General features: G+C 36.7%; 2 protein-coding genes across 2 annotated transcripts in view; one reads left to right on the forward strand and one right to left on the reverse strand.

Annotated features, from left to right (window-relative positions):
• Positions 1–13,520, forward strand: part of Serpine3 (serpin peptidase inhibitor, clade E (nexin, plasminogen activator inhibitor type 1), member 3) — a 32,427-nt gene extending 18,907 nt beyond the window's left edge. Inside the window, exons 5-8 of the mRNA XM_005387608.2 lie at positions 4,537–4,637; positions 10,406–10,492; positions 10,951–11,034; positions 13,468–13,520. Of these exons, the coding sequence (XP_005387665.1) occupies positions 4,537–4,637; positions 10,406–10,492; positions 10,951–11,034; positions 13,468–13,511 (316 nt within the window). The 3' untranslated portion in view covers positions 13,512–13,520. The remainder of the gene's footprint in view (positions 1–4,536; positions 4,638–10,405; positions 10,493–10,950; positions 11,035–13,467) is intronic.
• A 930-nt stretch (positions 13,521–14,450) lies between these two features.
• The window catches only part of Ints6 (integrator complex subunit 6), a gene marked incomplete in the record, with an annotated part of 82,226 nt that continues 74,464 nt past the window's right edge, over positions 14,451–22,212 (reverse strand). Inside the window, 3 exon segments of the mRNA XM_013515760.1 lie at positions 14,451–15,066; positions 16,593–16,686; positions 17,725–18,096. Of these exon segments, the coding sequence (XP_013371214.1) occupies positions 14,973–15,066; positions 16,593–16,686; positions 17,725–18,096 (560 nt within the window).

Genomic DNA, 22,212 nt, shown 5'->3' on the forward strand with positions numbered 1-22,212 from the left:
CCTGGCCTCCGGGATTGGGTGGGGCCTACCTGGCTCTTTGCGCGCTTTTCGGCTGGGAATCGCGGTGGTATGAGTCCGGCCCACACTCGGACCCAGGAGCCCTGCCGCTCCCGGAGAACTCGCTGCCTGGGCGCAAGGCGCGGGGGGCTGGGGGAGCCTGCTCGGCCGGCTCCGAGGGCCTGCCTGTTTCTTGAATTCTTGATGTCCTATCTAGGAAACAATTGCCCAGCCAAGATCACAAAATGTGTGTCTGATTTTTTCTAAGCATGGATTTAGTACATGGCCATTCCACCCTGAATGCACCCAATCTCTTCTAAGGATGAGTTTAATTCTTACATGTTTTGAATTAATTGTTGTACAGTTGACCCATGAATAATTTGGGCATTAGGAACCCAAACTCCCTCACAGTGGAAAATCTGTGTATAACTTTTGATTCCCTTAAAACGTAACTGCAAATAGCCCACTCTTGACCAGAATCCTTACTTACCCCCAATAACATAAGTAGTTGATGAACACATTGTGTTATATGTATCACACACTGTGGAAAAATACATGAGCACCTGAAGAGATCAATTTTTGCAGCAATATTCAATGTCTTGGAGAGATGAACTGGTCCCATGGACATGATCAGTGTTCCATCTTGTATTTCTTTTTTTTTTTTTTTTTTCTGGTATCAGGAATCGAACTCACGACCTTACGCTTGCCAGGCAGGCGCTGTGCCTCTGAGCTAAATCCCCAGCCCCTCTTTTTTCTTATTTTTGTTTATTTGTTTGTTTTGCAGAACTGGAGATTGAACCCAAGGCCTTTGTACTGAGCTACATCCTAAACCTTTTTATTTTGAGACAAGGTCTTGCTAAGACACTAACTTGCCCAGGCTGAACTTAGACTTGCCGTCCTCCTGCCTCAGCCTTCGTTACACGGATGCACCACAATGCTGGGCACTCAATTCAAAGCAGATATTCACAACAATCACTCTCCCCACAGTAGCAACAAGATGTGGCTACAAAGTTATCACTATAGTATATAGTAAGGTGAATTTGCATAGTTTGCATTTTATATGGTTTTGACAATGATGCCTATGGTGAATTTGCGTAGTTTGCATTTTATACTACATCCTTACCTGTGTTTATATTTCTCTGGTCTGAAAATGGCCCCAAGTGCAGTAGTTTGTAAGTGTGTTTGTGAGTCTTGAAAGATTTTAACTTTTGCTTATAGATTAGTGTATATATTATGGTAGTAAATAATAAAGTAGACTATAATCTACATATATTTATGGATTCATTATGTATCTTTTCCTTAATTTTTTGCTATTTCTAGGCTACAAGGTTTACTGCAAGTTCTTCTACATTGTCACAACTTTTTAAAAATCCACATGTAAGTGGATCCATGCAGGTTAAGCCCATGTAGTTTAAGGGTCAGTTGTACATGGTATAAGTAGAGGTCCAACTTCACTCTTTTGGTTGTCACTATTCATCCTGACTCCATTTGTTGACAAGACTCTTGTTTTCTTCTCTAAATTTTCTTGGCATCATTGTCAAAACCAAGTGCCAAATATACAAGTTTATTTCTAGTCCCTCAATTCTATTCTGTGGGCGCACTTTTACCAATATCAAATGGTCTTTTTTGTTTCTTTTTGTTTTTTTTCCGGTACTGGGAATCGAACTCACAACCTTGCGCTTGCCAGGCAGGCGCTGTACCGCTGAGCTAAATCCCCAGCCCCCTCAAATGGTCTTGATTACTACAGTTGATACATTTGGAAATCAGGATGTGTGAGTCCTTCCACTTTTTTTCTTTTCAAGCTTCTCTTGGTCCCTTGCATTACCATATAAGTTTCACGATCAGTTTACTAATTTCTGCTAAAAAGGTAGTGAGATTTAGACAGGATTTGTTTTGAATCTGTAAAACAATTTGGGGATTTTTGCTGTCTAACAAAATAAGTGTTACAAGTCTTGAACTCAGGATGTCCTTCATTTAGTTTTTTTTCTTTCAGTAATGTTTTATAGTTTTTACTGTGTAAGTCTTATACTTTTGTTAAATTATTTCTAAGTATTTTGTTCCTTTCGATATTACTGTAAATGGGCTTTCTCAATTTTATTTTCACATTGTTCATTGGTAGGGTTTAGAAACAGTTTATTTTTATATCTTGGTTTTATATTCTGTCACCTTGACAAACTTATTCATTACACTAATAGGTTTTTTGTGTATTCTTTAGTTTCCTATATATATATAAGACCAAGTCATCTGTGATCAGAGATGTATTTACTTCTTCCTTTCTAATCTGGGTGTCTTCTATTTCTTTTTTTATGCAATTGTCTTACCCACCTCCCGTAAAATGTGAAATAACAGTGGGCATCCTTATCTTGTTCCTGATCTTAGAGGGACAGCTTTCAGGCTTTTACTACAAGTATGATGTGAGCTGTGGGGATTTTATGGATACCTTTCATCAAGTAAAGTTATCTTATATCCCAAATTGGTTGAGTATTTGATGCTTGTTTTCCATCATTAAAAGGTGCTGGATTTTGTCACAATCCCTTTCTGTATCTATGGGGATAATAGTGTGATCTCTGTTCTTAGTCTATTAATGTGTTATCTTAATTGATTTTCATATATTGAACCCACCTTACATCCTGGGCTAAGTTTCACTTAGTTGTGGTGGGATTTATATGATGCTGAATTCAATTTGCTAATTAAGGATTTTATAGCTATACTCATAAAGGATGTTGGTCTGTAGTTTTCTTGTGATATCCTTCTCTGGTTTTGAAACAGGTAGGTTTGTTTGTTTGTTTGTTTTTCTACTCAAGCTATTATTGCAGTCTTTCTTCTGGGTCAGTCATGAAGATTACTCCTATCTTTTATAGTCATATTTTACTTTTGCTATTTTTAATTTACTAAAAATGGCATTATTCCATTTTATCATCCACCAGAATCACTACCTTTGGTTTTATTTTATTTTATTTTTTTGGTACCAGGAATCGAACTCAGGACCTTGTGCTTTCCAGCCTGAGGTATATCCCTGGCCCTACCTTTGGTTTTAAATAGTCCGTTACTCTTTCTCAGTATCATTGAGAAACAACAAGAAAATCACAGTGATAACAGTAAGTGTGTAAGCTGTGCTAAACATTGTCCTGTTCATCTTCACACCCCTACAAAAAAAACACTATTATGCTCACTTCACAAATAAGGACACTGAGGCAAAGGTGGGTCATGTAACTCCCCAGAGGTAAAGTAACAAATTCCTCTGCTATTAAGAGGTTGAGCCAGGTTTCAAAACCCAGGCACCTGGGTTCCCAGGTTCATACTCTCAATTACTATGTCCTAGTGTTTAGTTTTCATATTTACAGTATTTAGGAAAATGTGAAAAATGTCAGCATACGTGGAGAACGCATGTGCTTTTTTTGCAAAGTATTTTCAAAATCTAAAATATATTTTATGAGAAAGTCTGATGCTTTACAAAGAATTGGCCACACTGACTTGCATGGTAATGAAGATCTTTGATATTAAATGGTCTTGTCCATTATTTTCACTGTCCTGCAAGTTCTGCTTGGTTTATAGAAAAAGACCATGTAATTCCATTTTCAACTTCTTTATTTTCAAAGAAAAATAGTATCAGTAGCCCATTCTAAGGACACTTCAGCAGTCAATTTTGAAATGCCCTGCCCTTGGGAAACACTGTAAAGGTGGTGCATTCATACTTTCTGCTCATATGGACCTACAGGAAAACCACAGTTGCATTCCTTCTGCTGTGTGTTCAAGGCACAAGGTAAACATGAAAATATGTCCATCCAATACAAGCACATTAACAAGACTCTGTTATTGTCAACTAGTCACAACTTCTTTTCCCCCCTACGACGTGTGTGATGCTGCTTGAAATATGAGGTGGCAAAGTGCAAACGATCAGGGCCTGGGCTCTGTACTCTACAGCCTAGATTTGAATTGAAGCCCACCATTTTATTTATCACTAGGTCATCTTGGGCACATGTCTTAATCCTTAAAGCCTCAGCTTTCCCACCTGCAACATGAGGATAATAATAGCATGGTAATATGAAGAAGAAATGAGGTAATCCATATAAAGCTCTTATCATAGTGCCTAGCACAACCTAAGGACTTTCTGAGGTGAAAATGGAACCAGATAACCTCTCTTCTTAAGTAGTTTATAATATCATAAACAATGGTCATATGGAGTATGATGGTCTGTACATTTAAGAGTAGAACAAGTGCTAGTGGGGCTTTAAGAGCCAAAAGTCACAAAATAGCTGCAGAGGTGAGTGAGTGTCAGTTTAGGATAATCATTCATTGGCAGTCAAGGAAATACAGAACAAAGAGCATGTGCAAAGGTCCAGAGGTGGACAAGACCTGTGGGTAATCAAATTAGTCAAGATGGAAGGCTTATGGGAAGAAGCAATGTAAGAAATCCTGGGACAGAATCTGGGGGCCCCTATCTCCCAAGTTAGAAGTTTTCACATTATGTGGCGAGTATGAAAGTATAGTAAGTGGGAATTCTATGTGAAATTTGATGGTATGCTTTTGCTTTTTTAGATTCAGAATCCAAAATCAATTCAACTTAAAAAGCATCTTAAGGTCTTGGGGAGTTACCGATCTTTTTGATCCACTCAAAGCAAACTTGAAAGGAATTTCAGGTAACAATTCTCCTTCTAAGATATTTGACACTATGTTCGGGATAGTTTTGTTATACCAATTAAAGAGTTTTCTTTATTCCTTTTGGTGGTAGAGTCAAACCTGTGTAAAAGAATAAAGACAGTGATTGCTTGAAGTAAGAATTCATTGTTTGTGATAGTTAAATTTAGGTTAACCCTGGAGAAAGGATGTTTCTTCAGACCCTTCAGCGTGGTTCTCAGAGGGAAGTCAGTGGCCATATGACACAATAAACTCCCCCCTTCCTTTGCTCTCAAGTCATGATCAAGGCCCTCCCAGTAACACTGCAGCGACAGAATTCTTCATTCTGCCTTGCTGCTGTCAAGCCAATCACCCTGTTTCTGCCTCCTCTCACTTCTCCACTCCCTGTACCTCTTCTGTCCTCTCCCAACGAACAGCTTCAACTTCTCCTCATCTATCCAATTTACTTTCCTCAGATGACACATGCTCTTGTAATGTTGCTCTAGAATATTCTCCTTCCCCCATCAGCACTGAATTTCTGTCTGTGGTTAACATACTACTAACAGTGAATAAGGGTTATGTTTCCCTGTGCTCTGAAATTACATCAAATATAAAAGGGAGTAGAATGCCAGAACCTACGTTCAGAATCCTCTCAGGAGACCATCAGCCAAACTACTGCCAACTCAAAGGTCAGGTTTGTTTGCGCTATGGATAGTAAATTATCTGTGTGCAGAGGACACACTAGCAGGCATGTTCGTTGGCCTTGACATTCCCACCTTAAGAACTTGAAAATCACTATTTTGAATATTAGACCATCACAACACAGGGAAGTTTTCTAAAGCTTTGTTGAGAATCTTTCTTCATAAGTAATCATAGAAATAATGTGAATTTGATCTAACAAGACTGGGCATAGGCTTTACATGTGCCCAAACAGACTGACTGGCAGTTATTTATCAACAGAAACACAGAATACTAGAGAGTATCAAAAGCCCACCATCTCTGGGCTGAGGTAGTTCCATGGTAGAGTGCTTGCCTAGCATACATGAAGTCCTAGATTCAGCTCCCAACACTGAAAAAAAATTTTTTTTAATGAAAAATGAAAATAAAAAATCCACTTGGTCGCATGCCCAAGTCAACGCTTAGCATACAGCTGGATACCTAATGAATATTGACTTCATTGAAAACTTGACCAGGAATTTTCCTTAGTTACACAGGCATAATCTAACCCTGCAGGGAAAGGAATGCTACTACAGTGAAAATATCAGAATGCTACATACAGGAATGCTACTACAGCTACTACAGTGAAAATATCAGAGGGCAAAAAATGAGGAATTAAGTGTATTTACCTTCAATAGTGTGCAAAGTCTAATCATACTGCCCCAGAGCTTAGTTATGGATGATATCAGCATTTAATCATCTAAGTTCAAAACTTTAGGGCCCTGGGTTTAATCTCCAACATGAGCAAGAAAAAACCAAACTAACCTTTAGGGTCATTCTTGACCTCTCCTTGTACACCACTATATTCAATTAATCACCATGGCTGAGTGTTCCTTTCCAACTCTTAAATCTTTCTCCCTATATGTCCTAGAAAGGACGTAAATTCTGTGCCCTCAAACAAGACTGTTTAACCCCCATCAATGCCATCAATTCTGTCCTAATGGGACTGAGCTTAACCTCCCTCTGTTGGTAAAGATATAAGCCTCTCTGACAAGATCTATTAAGCCACTACTTTCATACCTTTTTGGAGACCTTGCCTTTTTTTCTAATGCAGTTCAAGTATACTTACATTTGTTCAAACCAACAGAAATATAGGCACAGACATATGGCTTAATAATTTAATTATCCAGTAACTTCCATGTGCCAAATGTGAAGCTTGTATTCATGTTTCCTACTGCTAAGACACGTTAGCCTCCTTCTAACCTTTTCCCATAAAGTTTTGTTCCTTTAGAACAGCAGTCAGCAAATAATGGTCACTACCTGTTTTTGTAAATAAAATATTATTGAAACAACCCCATTCATTTACAAATCATTGTGCCTGCTTTGTTACAACAACAGCGGAGTTGAGTCATTGGGACAGATACCATAAGGCTGGCAATGGCATGTATTTTAGTATCAGGCTCTTTATGGAAAAAAATTTGCTGACTATGGTATTGTTTTCCAGTACCCTTCTTTAATTAAGATAATAGTCATGTCTGCACCCATGCAGGCTTCTGGCTTTATTCCGGAGACAAGGGCACTGAATCTCCCCCAAGAAACAGTTTCCTCATTCCTAAAACAAGGGTAGCCACCACCCACCTACTTCTTAACTGTAGAAATGAAAAGACTGTAATACACAGCACATCATTGAGAGTAGTGTGTAATGAAGATGATGCAACCAGAAAATGTCAGCCTTGAAGCCCTCAGTTATCAAGCAGCTCCCAGGCAGTTCTGTGGTACTGATTGAAGCCCAGTGATCACAGGGAACATTTAGCATTTTCTTCCCATTTCATCCCAAAGCAAAGAATCTTTTTACATAAGCTCCCCTTCTCTAAGTCATTTGTCTTCCTCCTTAATGAACTCACTCCATATAACTTCAAGATTCAGCTAAATCCAAGGTATAATTTCCCCCCAGTATATTTGACGCTAGATGTTACAAAGCTTTTAAGAGTAATTCCAGTGCCACTCACACCAACCCTAATTCCTTCAAGGATTAACAAGCTTTGGTACAGACCCATGCCCCTTAGTCCCAGGAAACACTCCTTGTGCATAAACTTGAAAGTGAAGAAGCTATCTTGTTCTTTTGATTTTATGTGATAATCAGTTTCTCATCTCTGCTCAGTAAGCAGTACAAGCTCTTGATAGCATGACTTTGATGAGCAAACCATCCAGAGTACGTAAGTTAACTTAGATTTGCACCAGCCATCTGGTGAGCTGCACAAAAAAGGGGAAGACAAATAGAGAGCAAATAACCACAACTTAGGCTTAAGGTATCTTAGATTCCTTTAGCACTTTCTCTTTATGTGCTAGGCTGCTGCTATCACACACATACACGCACGATCCAACTCTTCATAAGGAAGTGACAGAATGAGAAAGATAAGCTAGAAGCAAGTTCTGGGATAAACTTCAAAAGCCACTAATTCTGCCAAAAGTAGATGATAGTAACTGGAAAGACAAAAGAAACAGGCAATAGTATGCTTATCCTACTCGATGAGCTGAGATTGAAATGTAGAAACAATGACGTATGTTTTACAAATCTTGTGTTTACACAATGTCAAGTTATGAAGAATCAAAAGCATGCGAGTATGACCAACCATAATGAGAGAATAATGGCCTCCACCAACAAAGTGGATGCAGGAATGAATTACCTGACACACACTTGCCAAACAACCTTTGCAGTGCCTTGTGGTTTTACACACTAAACATCTCCTTATAAAGTGAGCTTGTCTTATGGGAAAAGGGGTAAGGGATGACGACTATTTCATCCAGCACTTACTGAACACATATACATGCCAAGCATATTTCAGGCGAAGAAATATTTAAAATGAATACATCTTTTTTGCCCTTCATAACTATCTAAAGAAGGAATACTAAGCACCTGTAGATGTTACAGAAGAAGAATGGAGAGTGTGCTGGGAGGGAGGGTAGGAAGAATCCTTCCACTTTGCTGTGGATATTAAAATGTAATATAGGACAAACAGGTTTATAGTGGGCCACAGTTTCCCCAAGTATATTCTCCAAACGCTAATTTGGTAAAAGGGAACAGGAGATAAGTGTGGAAGGTTTCACCACTTGACGCAATGTAGTGTTTCTCCTGTGAACATTAGCAAATCAACAGCTCTGAAAAGTTCCCTACTTAAAGTGAAACTGTAAAATTCAACCCACATTTCTCACAATTAATCATGGAACTGATAAACCATCTTGAGAGCAAATTTCATGAAACCAAGTTCGATGACTTTCAGTGGCACTAGGAAGCTGGCAACGCCATAGGACAAAAAAGCCAGAGCCCCTTCCTGTCCAGATTTCTAGGCTGTTTTTCATTAGTTGCATAACATTTCAACAGCTACTTAACGAAAGCAAGGAATCTGTAAGATCAAAGGAAAAATGCAAACTCCCAAATTCTCACGTTATAACAAATGTTGATCTTTTGTAAAGAGATAGAATATATGAGAGGCCAATGCTGGGGCATGAGTCTTGGTTTATGGCTGAATAAACACAAAGTTTCGTTACTGTGCCATTCCTGAAGTCTGATGGAGAAAAGCTACATAAATGAAACTCACTCAACACTATAACACCCGATCTATTTTCCTGAAGATAGTAATGAAGTCAGAGATAGGCAAACCTGCTCATGACTGTCAAAGAACTTCACTCATTAATTTGGTACTGCGTTTGCTCAGTGAGCTGGTAGGCTAATTTTCTTTTGAGCTAGGGTCTTGCTATATAGTTCAGACTGGCCTTGAACTCAGTATGCAGCCCAGCCAGGCCTCAAACTCACGGCAATCCTTCTGCTCAGTCTGACGAGAGTGGGGATTATAGGCATGTGCCACCATGCCTGGTGGGAGGGGCTAATTCTTGACAGGGAAATTTGTTTATCTCAAAAACCAACTGCTAGTACCAAGTAATTGTTTCCACAGATGTTTTTCCCTTCTTCTGGCCCTTTCCTATCCCGTTCCCGATGCTTGGAAATCATTGTTCCTTACAGTGAATATAGCCAACTCACAATATCCTGTGCAGATTTTAATTACAAGATGGATAGATTGCTACCTATTCTGTATTCTGGGCTGGTTTTATGTTAGAAGATCCACAGACCACCTCCTTTCATGTGCATAACTGAAGTAAACAAAGCTTCCTTGAAATATATACATCAAAATCATTCTAATACTCAGGCTACAGATCCTTTTCAGGTGGCTAGGGCGCACTTCCTGCAAGATGTAATGCTTGAGTAGAGGATTGGGGTGGAAACGGGCTTTGGGTCCAAAAACCTATAATACTGTATTTCCAACTCTGCCTACCAGATATGTGATCTCAGATGACATAACAGGCTCCTCGAAAATGAAAACTGAAATGGTCAATTTCTAAAGTTTCTTGTAATTCTAAAGATGCTTTTTTTGTTGTATTCTCAAATACCATTTCTTATTTGGAGAACTGTTTAAAAATGGTTAATGGTTAAAAATCTGATACCACTCACAATCCTATTTGTTAGGCTTGTATCTTGCAACTGTTAGTGCACAGAATGTTACCTTTCATTTTCTTTGCAGATTCTAGCGAAGGCAAGCTAATTACATAACTAATTATGCAGTCATGCAACATTAGACACATTATGAATATACCAAGTTATGCATCCTAAAGCTTGTTACAAACCTGTGACTTTATTACTTAAAAGTTGATCTTAAATGCAGTCCAAAAAAGCATTCAAGGGAAACCATTCAAAAGTTTGCTGAAAATGATTACTGGGCTATTGAATCTGCCTTTTAACCCACCCTAGTGATTCTTGTAACTATGTAAGTTTTAGAAGTATTGCCTGAACATTTTAATGTAACTAGGAGTAAGTTTTGAAAATTACTGAAAAACTTGGAAAAGTGATTGAATATTAGTCTGGGGGTTATTAGATAAATTCAGCAAACTGAGGTTTTGAAAGTCACATAAAAATATAGGAACTTGAGAATTTACTAAATGATCTCTCCCTATTATATAGAAGGCAGTACTGGATACTATTTTATAGACTGCTCTTTAAAAATGTACACAAATCCTTATACTTGATACATAGAAAAATATAAATGAGCAATTCACCTTTTTTGTCATTTCCTGAGGCTAGGCCAGGATGGCTTTTACGTTTCTGAAGCAATCCACAAGGCCATGATGGCGGTTTCAGAAGAAGGAACTAAGGCATCTGCAGCCACAGGTATGTTCAGAATGAGTATACACACCTGGTCATGTCGCTTGACTGTATGTGCCTTTGTTCAATTTATTCAACTAAATCTTGAGTTTCAAGCCTTTCCATTTATGACCCCAAGACCAGATGTGGTATAACATTTTTAAAAATGTTAACAGAAAACAAACTTTCTGAAAAATGAAAAGACACCCATTTTAAAAAGGATTTGTAACATTACCCCATACTTCCCAGAAATAGAATTATTCTGAAAATTACCTTTAGTAAGGAATTTATTCCAGACTTTTGAAAAGACAGACAGCTGAAGTGGTTATCTTTGCTCTTGTTTTCCCCACTTGCACCCCCATCATAATTACTAAACAAGGAAATGTCACTAGGATGCTTTGAATTCTTAAAACTATCTAATTTAAATAATGATTTTATGTAAATAGAAAGTAGAATGCAATTCTTCTACTCTATCTTTATTGCAGCTCTGTTGTTGCTGAAAAGGTCTCGGATTCCTGTTTTTAAAGCAAACCGGCCATTCCTCTTTTTCCTGAGAGAACCCAGCACAGGTATTACAGATTTTGATAAGATTCAGATAATTATTTAGCAGTATCTGTCTAACAACAAGGGCCTATTTGTTCCCTACAGGCATTCCTTCTAGCTGTCTCTATGGTGTTTCAGAAGCCTTTCAGCTGCTTATATCCTGAGAATGGGGACTGTTTCACATATAAAGGAAACTATTATGCTCCTTGTTTTATGCCTGTTTCTGTGCTTAGCTGCTTTGTAGTAATTTTTTAAAAATTCAGATTGCTAATTCTGGACTTAGAAAAATCATGGAAGTAAAATAAATTATACATCTTGCCTTTCTTTTTTTCCCCCAGCGGTGCTGGGAATTGAACCCAGGGTCTAGGGCATGCTAGGTAAGCACTCTACCACTGAGCTACATTATACTCACAGCCTTAAATCTTGCCTCCCTTGTCCCCCAGTTCGTTCCCTTTCTTGTCATCTCAGGAAAGAAAGGAAGTTTCTTCAGACCACTGAAGTGTATTAGGGAAGTCCTCCAGTGACTCTCATTGACTCCAGTATTTCTGGTGAATACACTTGGATTTCTATACTGTTCTTTCTCAAAAATCCAATATGTATCTTAGTACATTATGCCTCACTGTACAAATTTATCTCAATCCAAAGATGGTTTGGTTTGGTACAGGCAAAGCCTTATTTTAGCACATCAGAAAGACGAACAGATGTCCTTTAAGCTTCAACAACGTTGAATACAACCTTAAGTTATTTCTCCTAATGTTTCTCCTCCCCAACATTTATTAGCCTAGGAAGAAAGAGATTCTCAGTAAAGAGTTGTTGGCAATCTACAGTGTAATAAAAATAGGATGGAACAAGACTAATAAAATCAAGCAAAGGTGGATCTACTTTAACTAAACATCAGGCATTACTTTTATTTATGGAGAGAAAAAATTCAAAAGTTAGAATTATGAAAATTACGCATAGCTTTACACAAATTGTTAAGGAAATACTGTCAACATCATTTTATCTGAGAATCATTTGCATACTGCTATAACGTGTGCTAGAAATCAAAGGAACATTTCTTGTGACAAAAAAGGATGAAGATAATTGTTTACTCAAAAATAACCTATTAGGGGATTATTCGGCAGAAAAAACCATCAACAGAATATATCCACTTAATATATTTCACCATGATCATCCCAGTCCCACTGTGATTAGATGAAAATATGACTTATCACTCAGAACACACAGCAGAGTTTTCTCTTAGAATTACACATCAAAAAAAGGAAGATGAAAAAAATGACAGCCTACTCTCTCAAGAAACCAAGAGATAGGACTAACCTTGAATAGAAAGATCATTACCAAAAGCTGATAACCAATAAAAGTTGTTGTAAGAGAAAGAGTATTTTTAAAATTCAACTGCATAAAAATGTAATATACTTGAACTAGGAAAGGATATACCACTATGTCAATGCTATGGGTTTTCAGAATTGCCTTAGTAATGAAGATGAAAATACAAGGTTAGTTCACAATCAGTTCCATAATTCACCACAGAGCTAAGTCTTTGCGAATGTATTTACCTCCCTTTCTGTGAGGCACTGGCCCACCTCCTACCAAGCAAAATGGCTACTGATGGTGGTGACTCAAGAAATGAGAAGTGAGTTTCAGCCTTCACCACTCCAAATGACAACTCTTACTGGATAAGAGCAACTCATGCATCAATCAGTTGACAAATGGAATGTTGGATCATTAAGAAAAATGACCTAAAAATCTTGAGATTAACCTTTCAAAAAATATTATTTGTCTGGCCTAAGATCATTTAGTGATCTAAAGGGCCCAAAAGACAAGATACTACCCCCAGGTATAGTCTCCCTCCCCTTTAGTGACAAGAATTCTATAGCAAGTATTTCTCTAATTAACATGTCCACAGTTTCTGAAAATGCAAAAAGCTTAAGAAAGATGGGATGTAAAACTTTAGTTTTGATGGGCTTTAAATCTTGTGACTAGGTTTTGGGATGACGCTATATAAAGGACTGAGGCAGAGAGATTAAAAGATGAAAAGTAGAGACAGAACAAAGTGCTACTTTCCAACGTCCTTAGAGTTCACACTGAAAACTGTATTGAATGTAAGTGGCGTAAAGATTATTACTTTATGAGGATCTGAAATGGAAACAACTTTCTGATAAAGAAAGCTACTAGAGCAACCTTTTTCTTAGATATTCCTAAGTATGAACTTCTATCTGAATGGCTTCTAATACCTTCTATTAATCTCAAAATCTAAACACAAAAAATTTAAAGCCAGACAGTATATTTATGATTTTGTGTAGTTCTTGCTGAATTTAGCAATGTGACTGCAGACAATTACTTTAATAATTCCGTCTTGGAAGGTATTTTGTGGAGGTAAAAAAGGCTTAATATATATTTTTTAAAAGCATATGAAAATACTATATAATGTTATATTAAATGCTTCTTTTTCTTGACAGGGTTTGTCTTCAGTATTGGGAGAGTTTCAAATCCCCTGGACTAAATTAGCAGATTTAAAGAATGTTCTCCACTTTCATGTATGCTTTTCTTCATAAAAAAATTAATTTCATTTTGCTATACCCTTGCAATTTAAAAAATGTTTTGATAAAGTGTAAAAAGGGTATATGATTTTCAAGTATTATCAAACTAAAAATACTTCAATTTTATTATAATTTTTTAAGTTCATTTTACCTTCTCTTAATCCAAATCTATTGTATAAATGTTAATCTACTGGTTACCCCTCAAGCCACTAAAAGGCACAGCAGTGATCTATGAATAGAGAATAAGTCAGGTAATAGGATCATAAAGTCACATTGGACTGAAGGGTGGAAATGGTTTTGGTTTTCCTCATTCTGTGTAACTCAGAAAATGCAAAATGAACAAAGTTGTCTTACATTCAGCTCCATTCTATTAAGCGTCTCAATAAACTTGGGAGTTTAAGTGACAGAAGCAGAATGAAGAGATCCCCCTGATACCCCTCTAAATCCTTAATGAGTTGTAGGCTTTTATAAACATGGTTTGGTACCAAACTGTTAAAGGCTAGTAGACACTTCAGCATATGTAGTGTACCCCAAATTTAATACTTCCTAACTAATGACCTCAACTTAGTGCCACACACAATCCTACTGAGAAAGGAAATGGGGTTGGAGGTATAAAATAATAATATCCCAAATCGTCCTCTTTGTATCTGCCTATCTGCCGCAGGCATAGCCATTCTAATTATTCAAGCAGAAATGGGAGTACGTTGGCATGGCCAACAAATACTATGAACATATAGTAAAAAGACAATGCAGATTATGTAACATGTAATTACAGTTAGGGTTAACAAATATGAACTTCAAGTGATGTATTTTCCAATGCTAAAAAGGCCTTTAAAATTCCATTACTTAGACGTTTTTAAGTGATTACTTTAAATGTGATTATTTCCTAAACCACACAAGAGTAAAATAGAGCATTTATTGATGGGATAACAAAAGTGCTTTTCTTAAATATTCTTCAAAATACATTTGTACAACTTACAATAATATATCCAAAATAACTGTATATACAAAACATTACCTAGTTTTAATGTATGTGCTTTTTTCCCCAAAAATTCAAAGTAACTTTTTAATTTTTTTTGGCAAAGTTCAACCTTAACAGAGGTGACAATTTAAAGGTTGGTTAAGAAAATAGAACCTGAGGGAAATTGACACGCAGAGTCAATGACAAGCAAGAGATTTGAAGGAATATTTTTAGTTTGTTAAATAAAAATGTTTTTTAGACTGATACTTCTTCACATTACAAAAATAAACCAAAATGAAGAAAAGGTCACTGTAAAATGATGGACAAAGGATCTGTAGACTTGCTTTTAGTATTTCAAATATCCAACAATGCATGTCAAAAATGAATGCAAGATCACAACAGTCTTGTATTTACTTTGTATTTGGAGAAGATAGTGAAATAAGTGGCCACATTCTATTTTTGTTTAATTGCTATTAATATGGTTGATTTGATTGGCTCTTCGATGAATTTCATCCAAGAAGTTCTCCAGTTGTTCTATTAGCATTCGTTTTTTAAACCTGTATGAAAAAATAAATAATATCACTCTCAATTACTTTTTAATGTTTAGTATATACCAACATAATGTTTAAAATATAAAAACACTTGCTCTGGGAAAATTTTTCAAAGTGGAATGGACATGAAAAATCAAGAGTCATTCAGCCACCCGAGATTGAGCAATAACAGGCCTGTGATGCCCCTTAGATGTCCAGGGCTGCATGCATGCTACACTGGAAATGGAAATCAACACTCTACAAACATAAAATCTATTGGAAGATTTACAAATTATTGTTTGTATAAAACAGTATCACAGTTTGTCCTTAAAACAGATAAGCTAGTCCTACAGACAATGGGAAAGGGGTTATTCCTCTCCTAGCCAAAGAGGAGAAAAAGAGAGTGCATCTAACACATACAAGGATTCCAAATACTCAGATCTGGGATCCCAGAGTAATTATTGCAATATCTTCTCAAGTCCTTTCAAAGTTGAATGTTGAAAGGAATGTGAACAATGTATGAATATCAGTCTTCACAAAATGAAAAGGAAAATGAAAACTGAGCAGTAGGATTTAAAGTCCATGTCTACGACTACAACTTAAAAGCTAACAAATCGAAGAACAGATACCTGTAACATAGGTAATAGCAAATAAAGTTCAAGTGGTAAATCTTAAAATTTTTTTCAAAATAAAGATAGGTAAGACAAAACTACATTCATCTATATAAATATTAATAGCACTAATGCTCTTTAGAATAACAAAACACTGGACATGCTACTCCTATTTCTTCTCTACTTATAAAATAACATGAATAGCTACCATATTATACATCTCTTTGAAAAACTGGCAGGAGTACTATCCTGCTAAATCCAGGATGAGGTTTGAGCTGACCAAAACACAGAAGGTATTATCATAAAGAACAGAATAGGTTAAATGTTCAAAACTATGTGAAATTTATGGCCTTATCTTAATCCTTCAAAGGAGACCATGCTCTAGCTACTCAAAAAAAACAACTGAGCTAAAACCTTTACATATGGCATGGATGATAGCAGACTAGTTAATGGGTATGTTTACGTTTGGAAAGTCAGATGAAATAACCGCTAAGTTTCCTTATAAGAATAAAATTTAAACCTTGACAAATAAAACATGCTTTTGAACTTCTACAACTATGCTTCCCAATTAACTGAACTTTTTAGATTTATAATTTTGATTCATATTCCTTGTAGTAAAGAATATAACCCTAAGCTATTGAACAGGGCTAAAAATTATAGGCTGTAAGACACCAAAAAGCTATAATGAAGGGTAAACAACAATTTTGAACATTTCCAGTAATTTGCACAGAGAAAAAGTCCTAATTCCTGAAGAATTAGTGTGTGGCAATATTTTAAGTGAATTTTTTCGAATAAACTAGTAAGTATACATATATCTTTGTGTGTCATGTGTATGAATAAACAACACAGGTGTATAACAGATATTGTTAAAATACTGCCTATAGATAAATTGGAAACTCATTTCATCACCAGTTCATAGCATACAAAAGTTAGTTTATTTACCTTGATGCTTCTTTAATGACATTTTGTAAAAATACTAGCCTTGTTTGTAAACTGCCTTGCACATGCTTCAGTAAAGCGAAGATTTTTTCATATTCTTAAAACAAGAGAAGCACAAAAAGAAAAAAAGTAAGTGACTTTCATTTGTACTCTTATTCAATATTTTTCTCTCACAGTTTTTATATCAAGATACAGTGCAATGAAAGCATTCTACGTAAAAACGTTACCATTCTTTAAGATTTTATACTACATTTCAACATACATATGTGAAAAAATATATATCAGCAAAGATTAAACAACTTGTCAAACACTGCTTTTTTTGGCTAAAGTTCCCAATGAGGTATCAAACATAAAGTTTAAAAGGATGAGTAAAGCAGTTTTTAGTAGCTCTGCTGAAAAATAAGCAGTTAGTGGCCTTCACAAAAATTTATCCTTATTTAAATTCTAAACTACAACTAACACAGTGGTGGTCATGGAGAATGGAGGTGGTGGCGGGGGCCGGACACACACAAACAACACAGCTTAAGGATGCTATTTCAAATTTTCACCTACAACTCTGCTAAGGTCTGACTCTTACCTACTTCTGGACCACCTACAGGTCACTGTACCACTGAGGTTGGTAATCTGCTAACATCTTCTGAAAGAATGCCAATTAACACTCAAAACTTCTCCCCCAGAGCCTTTCATAACTTTATTTTTTGGCCTGGATATATCCTTGGTCACTACCATACTTTAAACCTTAAACACAGTAGTAGGCACAATAGCAAGAACATTACAGACATGAAGTTATTTAACATTCACTGTATGTTTCTGGGTTAGCTGCTATATTAAAATTCCAATTGCTGGTTCAAAGAATACTCAAGACTCAATTCCTGACATGGTAGGAAATATATTTATATATACAATTATTTGTATTGTTTTCCTTGGCTCTCAGTCTTGGCTGCCCATCATACCTAGTACCCTAGGTAACTAGAATATAGTAGATATTATTTGCAAACTGAATAAACAATCACATTTAGCTGAGATATTATGCAAGACTATCTCAAATCAGATCTACATTTTTAGTTGACTTGCTTTTGATTTTTTGGGCACACAGAGAAATTAAATCTGAAGTTTGTCCCTTAAGTATACATACTTCGTCCTGGCTTTCGGATCTCTTTCATTATTTGTGCTTTTAGTTCAGTATTGATCTCTTCGTGGCTTCTGCAATGCATTAATTTTTTTCCCTTGTTGAGTGAAGATGCTGGTATATTCTCTTCAGCACATTGTTCTTTATCTCTTGGCTCCTCATGATTTTCTAAAAACCCGCCAACAGTGAGGTCGTTAGTTCCTAAATGGTCATGACCAAAAGCCTCTGTATGATTGGTTGGTCGCTCCAGTAAACTGGCTGGAGAAGATGGTGAAAATTCAGTATCCATAGCATTTGGTGTAATATCTGGTGAAAGTTGGTCTGCAACATGATTTTCAACCACATCATCTATTGTTGAATCATTAGTGGTTTCTGAAACTAAAAACAAAGGCCAAAAAACTTTGAGAGCCAATATTAAAAACACTATAAAGAAACATTACTAGAATAAATCACAACTGGTATCCTTGACTAATGCAAATTAACAACTTCTGTGACGTGGCTAATGTGATGTGGGATTTCAATGAGAAACAGTCAAATATTTACACAAAATCCATACAATTATCTCACAGAAAAAAATTAACAATTTTGCTAATTTCGGCAAGCTTTTAGTTCTCTGCTTTACTCTATAGTAGTTTTACTGAAAAGCAGGTTTTCGATATTCCATGAAATATATATAATCAAAGCTGTCATGGTCATTTTTATCTTAGAGAGCTCTAGCAAATTTCAATCTACTTCTGCCTTATACATTGTTATCTCTTGGAGGCAAAAGTAAACACTGAACAGTTTATATTTTCTCAAACTCTGTAGGTAACATACCACCAAACAGGTCATATGTCACAGTACACACTTTTCTTACTACAATCCAGTTAGTCCTCCTGAACTGAGCAATGCAAAGCAACCTGGCGCTCACTGCAGCTTATTAGATAGACCACTAGGCCCAAAAGACCGCAAGCTTGGCACTAAACACCACATTATCAGACTCACGCTCCATTGACAAGAGCTGAATTCTAAGTTCTCCAATTGTTCACCAACCTCTAGGACACCAGCTGAACTCATTCTTCCTCTCTCAAATCTCAATGTCCCATTTACCATCCCCTGTACACACAGCCCCACAAATCTCAATCACCTGACTGTCCTAAATCCTATTCCATGATTTGCAAACACCTCTTTACTGAATGTCCTCCACAACAATTTAGGTTTTAAAATGTAAAGCAGTAGTCCTACAAAAAAGCACTCTCCTTTTCAGATCCATAGGGAAAAAAAATCTTTCTCTCACATGCTTCCCATGAGCTTAAAATCAGGACACTGATTCCCTCACCTCCAAGTGTAATTTCAAGATTTTGCCTGTGTACTCTTGTTTAAAACAATCAAGGAAGGAAATCATTTGCTCTTGTGAGGCTCAAGATGTCACGTGTCATCCTTCTCTTTACTGTATCTTAACATTAAACCCAGGGCACATGCTTGTGGCCACCACTCTCTCTGGCATCTAGTTCACAGTCCATCCCCAAGTCTCTCCTAGCATTGTCTGGGGCAGGGTGAGGGTGGTGTCAAAATGTGATCTCTGCACAAATGGCCTTAGTACCATCAGAAAGCTTCCTAGAAACCCAGCCAGAATGAATAAGAACTAGACCAGTAGGTGACTCTCATATGCAAAAGTTTGAGAAGTGCTGTGCTAACCAATGTGTAAGCTGCTTATCTAAGAATCTGGTCTTGCTGGGTGCAGTGGTACATGCATGCAATCCCAGCATTCAGAGGCTAAGGCAGGAGGGTTGCTGTGAGTTGAAGGCCAGGCTGGGCTAGGGAACTTAAGGATAGTATGAACTACATGGTAAGACCCTGACTCAAAACACACATGAAAAAAAAAAAAAAAAAAAAAAAGCACAAACCTAGTCTCACCAATCCCCAATTTATCTCCAAAACCTTTCAACTTACACTTTTGCTTCTCCCATTCAACACAAATTCAGGAATGGAAGTATGTAACCCTTTTCTTTGTAATACTCTTGCCTTTGGTCTTTAACACAACCAGACTTTTTACTCCAGTAACTCCTTTACTTTGTCCCTCCAATTAATCAGACTCTTGCTAGAAAGCCACCCTTACTGATCAGGCCTATATGCCATGATAGATCACTTTTTAAAATCAAATTCTGTATTTTTATTGTCCTCCTGTGGCATCTGCTATGAAGATGACTGGTCCATCTGTTTGCTGCTCACCTACATCTGGATTAATAGGCACTGCTAGAAGAAACAGGACCCAGCTCTACAAAGTAGTCACAATCTGTACTTGGATCTGCAGCACTATGTAGCAATCTTATTACAGCCCCTTCTCTTTTTTCCCATAGAGATTAAACTTTCTCCACTGCCACCAAATCTCTGATTTTCCCAATTTTCAGTTCCTTCTCAGCAGTATTATCTCACTTTCTACTTCACTGAGGAAAGAAAAAGAAAGAAAAGTAAAGGCATTGAACAGGAACTTCTGACTTTCCCACAGCCATTCTATTCAATGGAAGCAGCATTCTCATTAGTGCTCTGGACAGTTCCTCTTGTCTTCTCAGTAATTACATGTTGATTCTGTCTTCTTTCATCTTCACTTTCTACTTCTCCCTCTCTGTTTACCAGCATTTAGACACTATCAAGTCTCTTTGACCTTAAATCAAAATTATTCACTTTCAATCCCATGAATTACTATAGCTACTATTCATTTTTCCACCTTCCCTCTACAGCTAATTGTCTTAAAAGGGTTGCTTATAGAACTCATTACCTCTATTTTTTCACTTCTCATTTGGCATTTAATCTTCTTCTTAGGCTTCTGCCCTCCACCCCACAAAAACTGCTCTTGCTAAAATAGCCAGCGATCAACAGATCTTTTCAATCTTCTGGGTGAGCCTGTATTTTAAGTACTTGAGATCACCAACCATTCAATTTTCTTGGCCTTTAAAAGTCCACAAAACTTTTCCCTATGTTTTCATTATTTTTTGGATGCTTCCTTTTTAATCTCCTTTTCTGTTCCTTCTCCTTGGCAGTTTTCCAAGGTTTTGTTCTGGTGTCTCCCTGCCCGTCCCCACATTCCCAATACTTCCCATAGTAAGATTTCACTTCACTCCAGCAAGCAGTAAACTACGTCTCATACCTATCACTCTAGCCCATTTCACTCTTCTTGTATCCCAAACTCAAATATTCATCTTAGGATCTCCACTTGACCATGTAATACACATTTCTGAACTAAACTTACACTTTATTTCTTCTTCTAGCCCACCCAGTATCTCAGGACAGAAGCCTGACTCCTCCTTTATCCAATGTTCAGTCAGTCATTAAAGTACTTTACTGGTATTATCTCTCAAATATTCCTTAAGCACATATTCTCACAACCCTACAGTCAGGCTATAATCATCTCTTCCTTGGGTTTCCTGTGCATATACAATAATTATTTAATAACATCAAATATCCAGTTAGTGTTCACCTTCTCCAATTATACTGTACATTTTCTGCTTGTAAAACTTATTCTGGGTCCAAATTAAGCTCATACATTGCTAGCAGGTTTATATGTCTCCTATCTACCTTTGACTCTATAAAATCCTCTATACTTCACTTTGTATTTTATTTTTTTTATTTTAAAAAATAAAAAAAAGAAAACATTAACAAACACATACATTTACAAAATAACACAAGAACAATACAAGCAATACTAAAAAACTCAGACAAGGTGATAGGAAATTAACAATGCTTGTTATATTACATATTGATTTCTTCAAAGTGGTTACTCAGGGAAACAAATATAAACATGTAAGATTGATCAAATAATTAATCATTAACTGTCCTTTCAGTAAAGCAATAGAAGTCAGTAGTACAACTATGCTAGCTATCCTGTATATACATACATACATAATTTCCCCTTCTTTCGTCTTTTCCCTCATCCCAGCTGCTCTTTACTTCTGACCAGTTTACTTTCGTTTCACAATGTCTATCATATCTCCTAATTTTTATTCAGGTTCTTACACTGGTGAAGAACTCTTTCAGGTTCTTACACTGGTGAGACAGTATGTTGTTTACACATGCAGGTCTGATTGATTTCACTTATGAGTATGGTCTCTAATTGTGACCATTTACCTATAAAAGCCTCGAGTTTATCTTATTTATAGCTGAGTAATATTCCTTTATATAAAAATACAACTTTTTTATCCACTGCTCATGGACATTTGGGTTGCTTCCACGATTTAGCTATTACAAATTTCGCTGATATAAACACGGGTGCACATATATCACTGTGATATGATGTTTTCAGTTCTTCTGGGAAAATACCCAGAAGGGCAATAGCCAGATTGAATGGGACCGCTAGATTTAGTTTGCTGAGGAATCTCCAGGCTGATCTCCACAGTGGTTGCACCAGTCTGCATTCCCACCAGCAGTGGAGAAGAGTTACTATTTCTGCACAGCCCCGCCAGCATTTATTATTGGTTGACTTCTTAACGACAGCCATTCTTACGGGGGTGAGATGAA

The sequence above is a fragment of the Chinchilla lanigera genome, unplaced genomic scaffold, assembly GCF_000276665.1.
Source record: "Chinchilla lanigera isolate Chin_1 unplaced genomic scaffold, ChiLan1.0 scaffold00030, whole genome shotgun sequence".
Taxonomy (NCBI): Eukaryota; Metazoa; Chordata; class Mammalia; order Rodentia; family Chinchillidae; genus Chinchilla; species Chinchilla lanigera.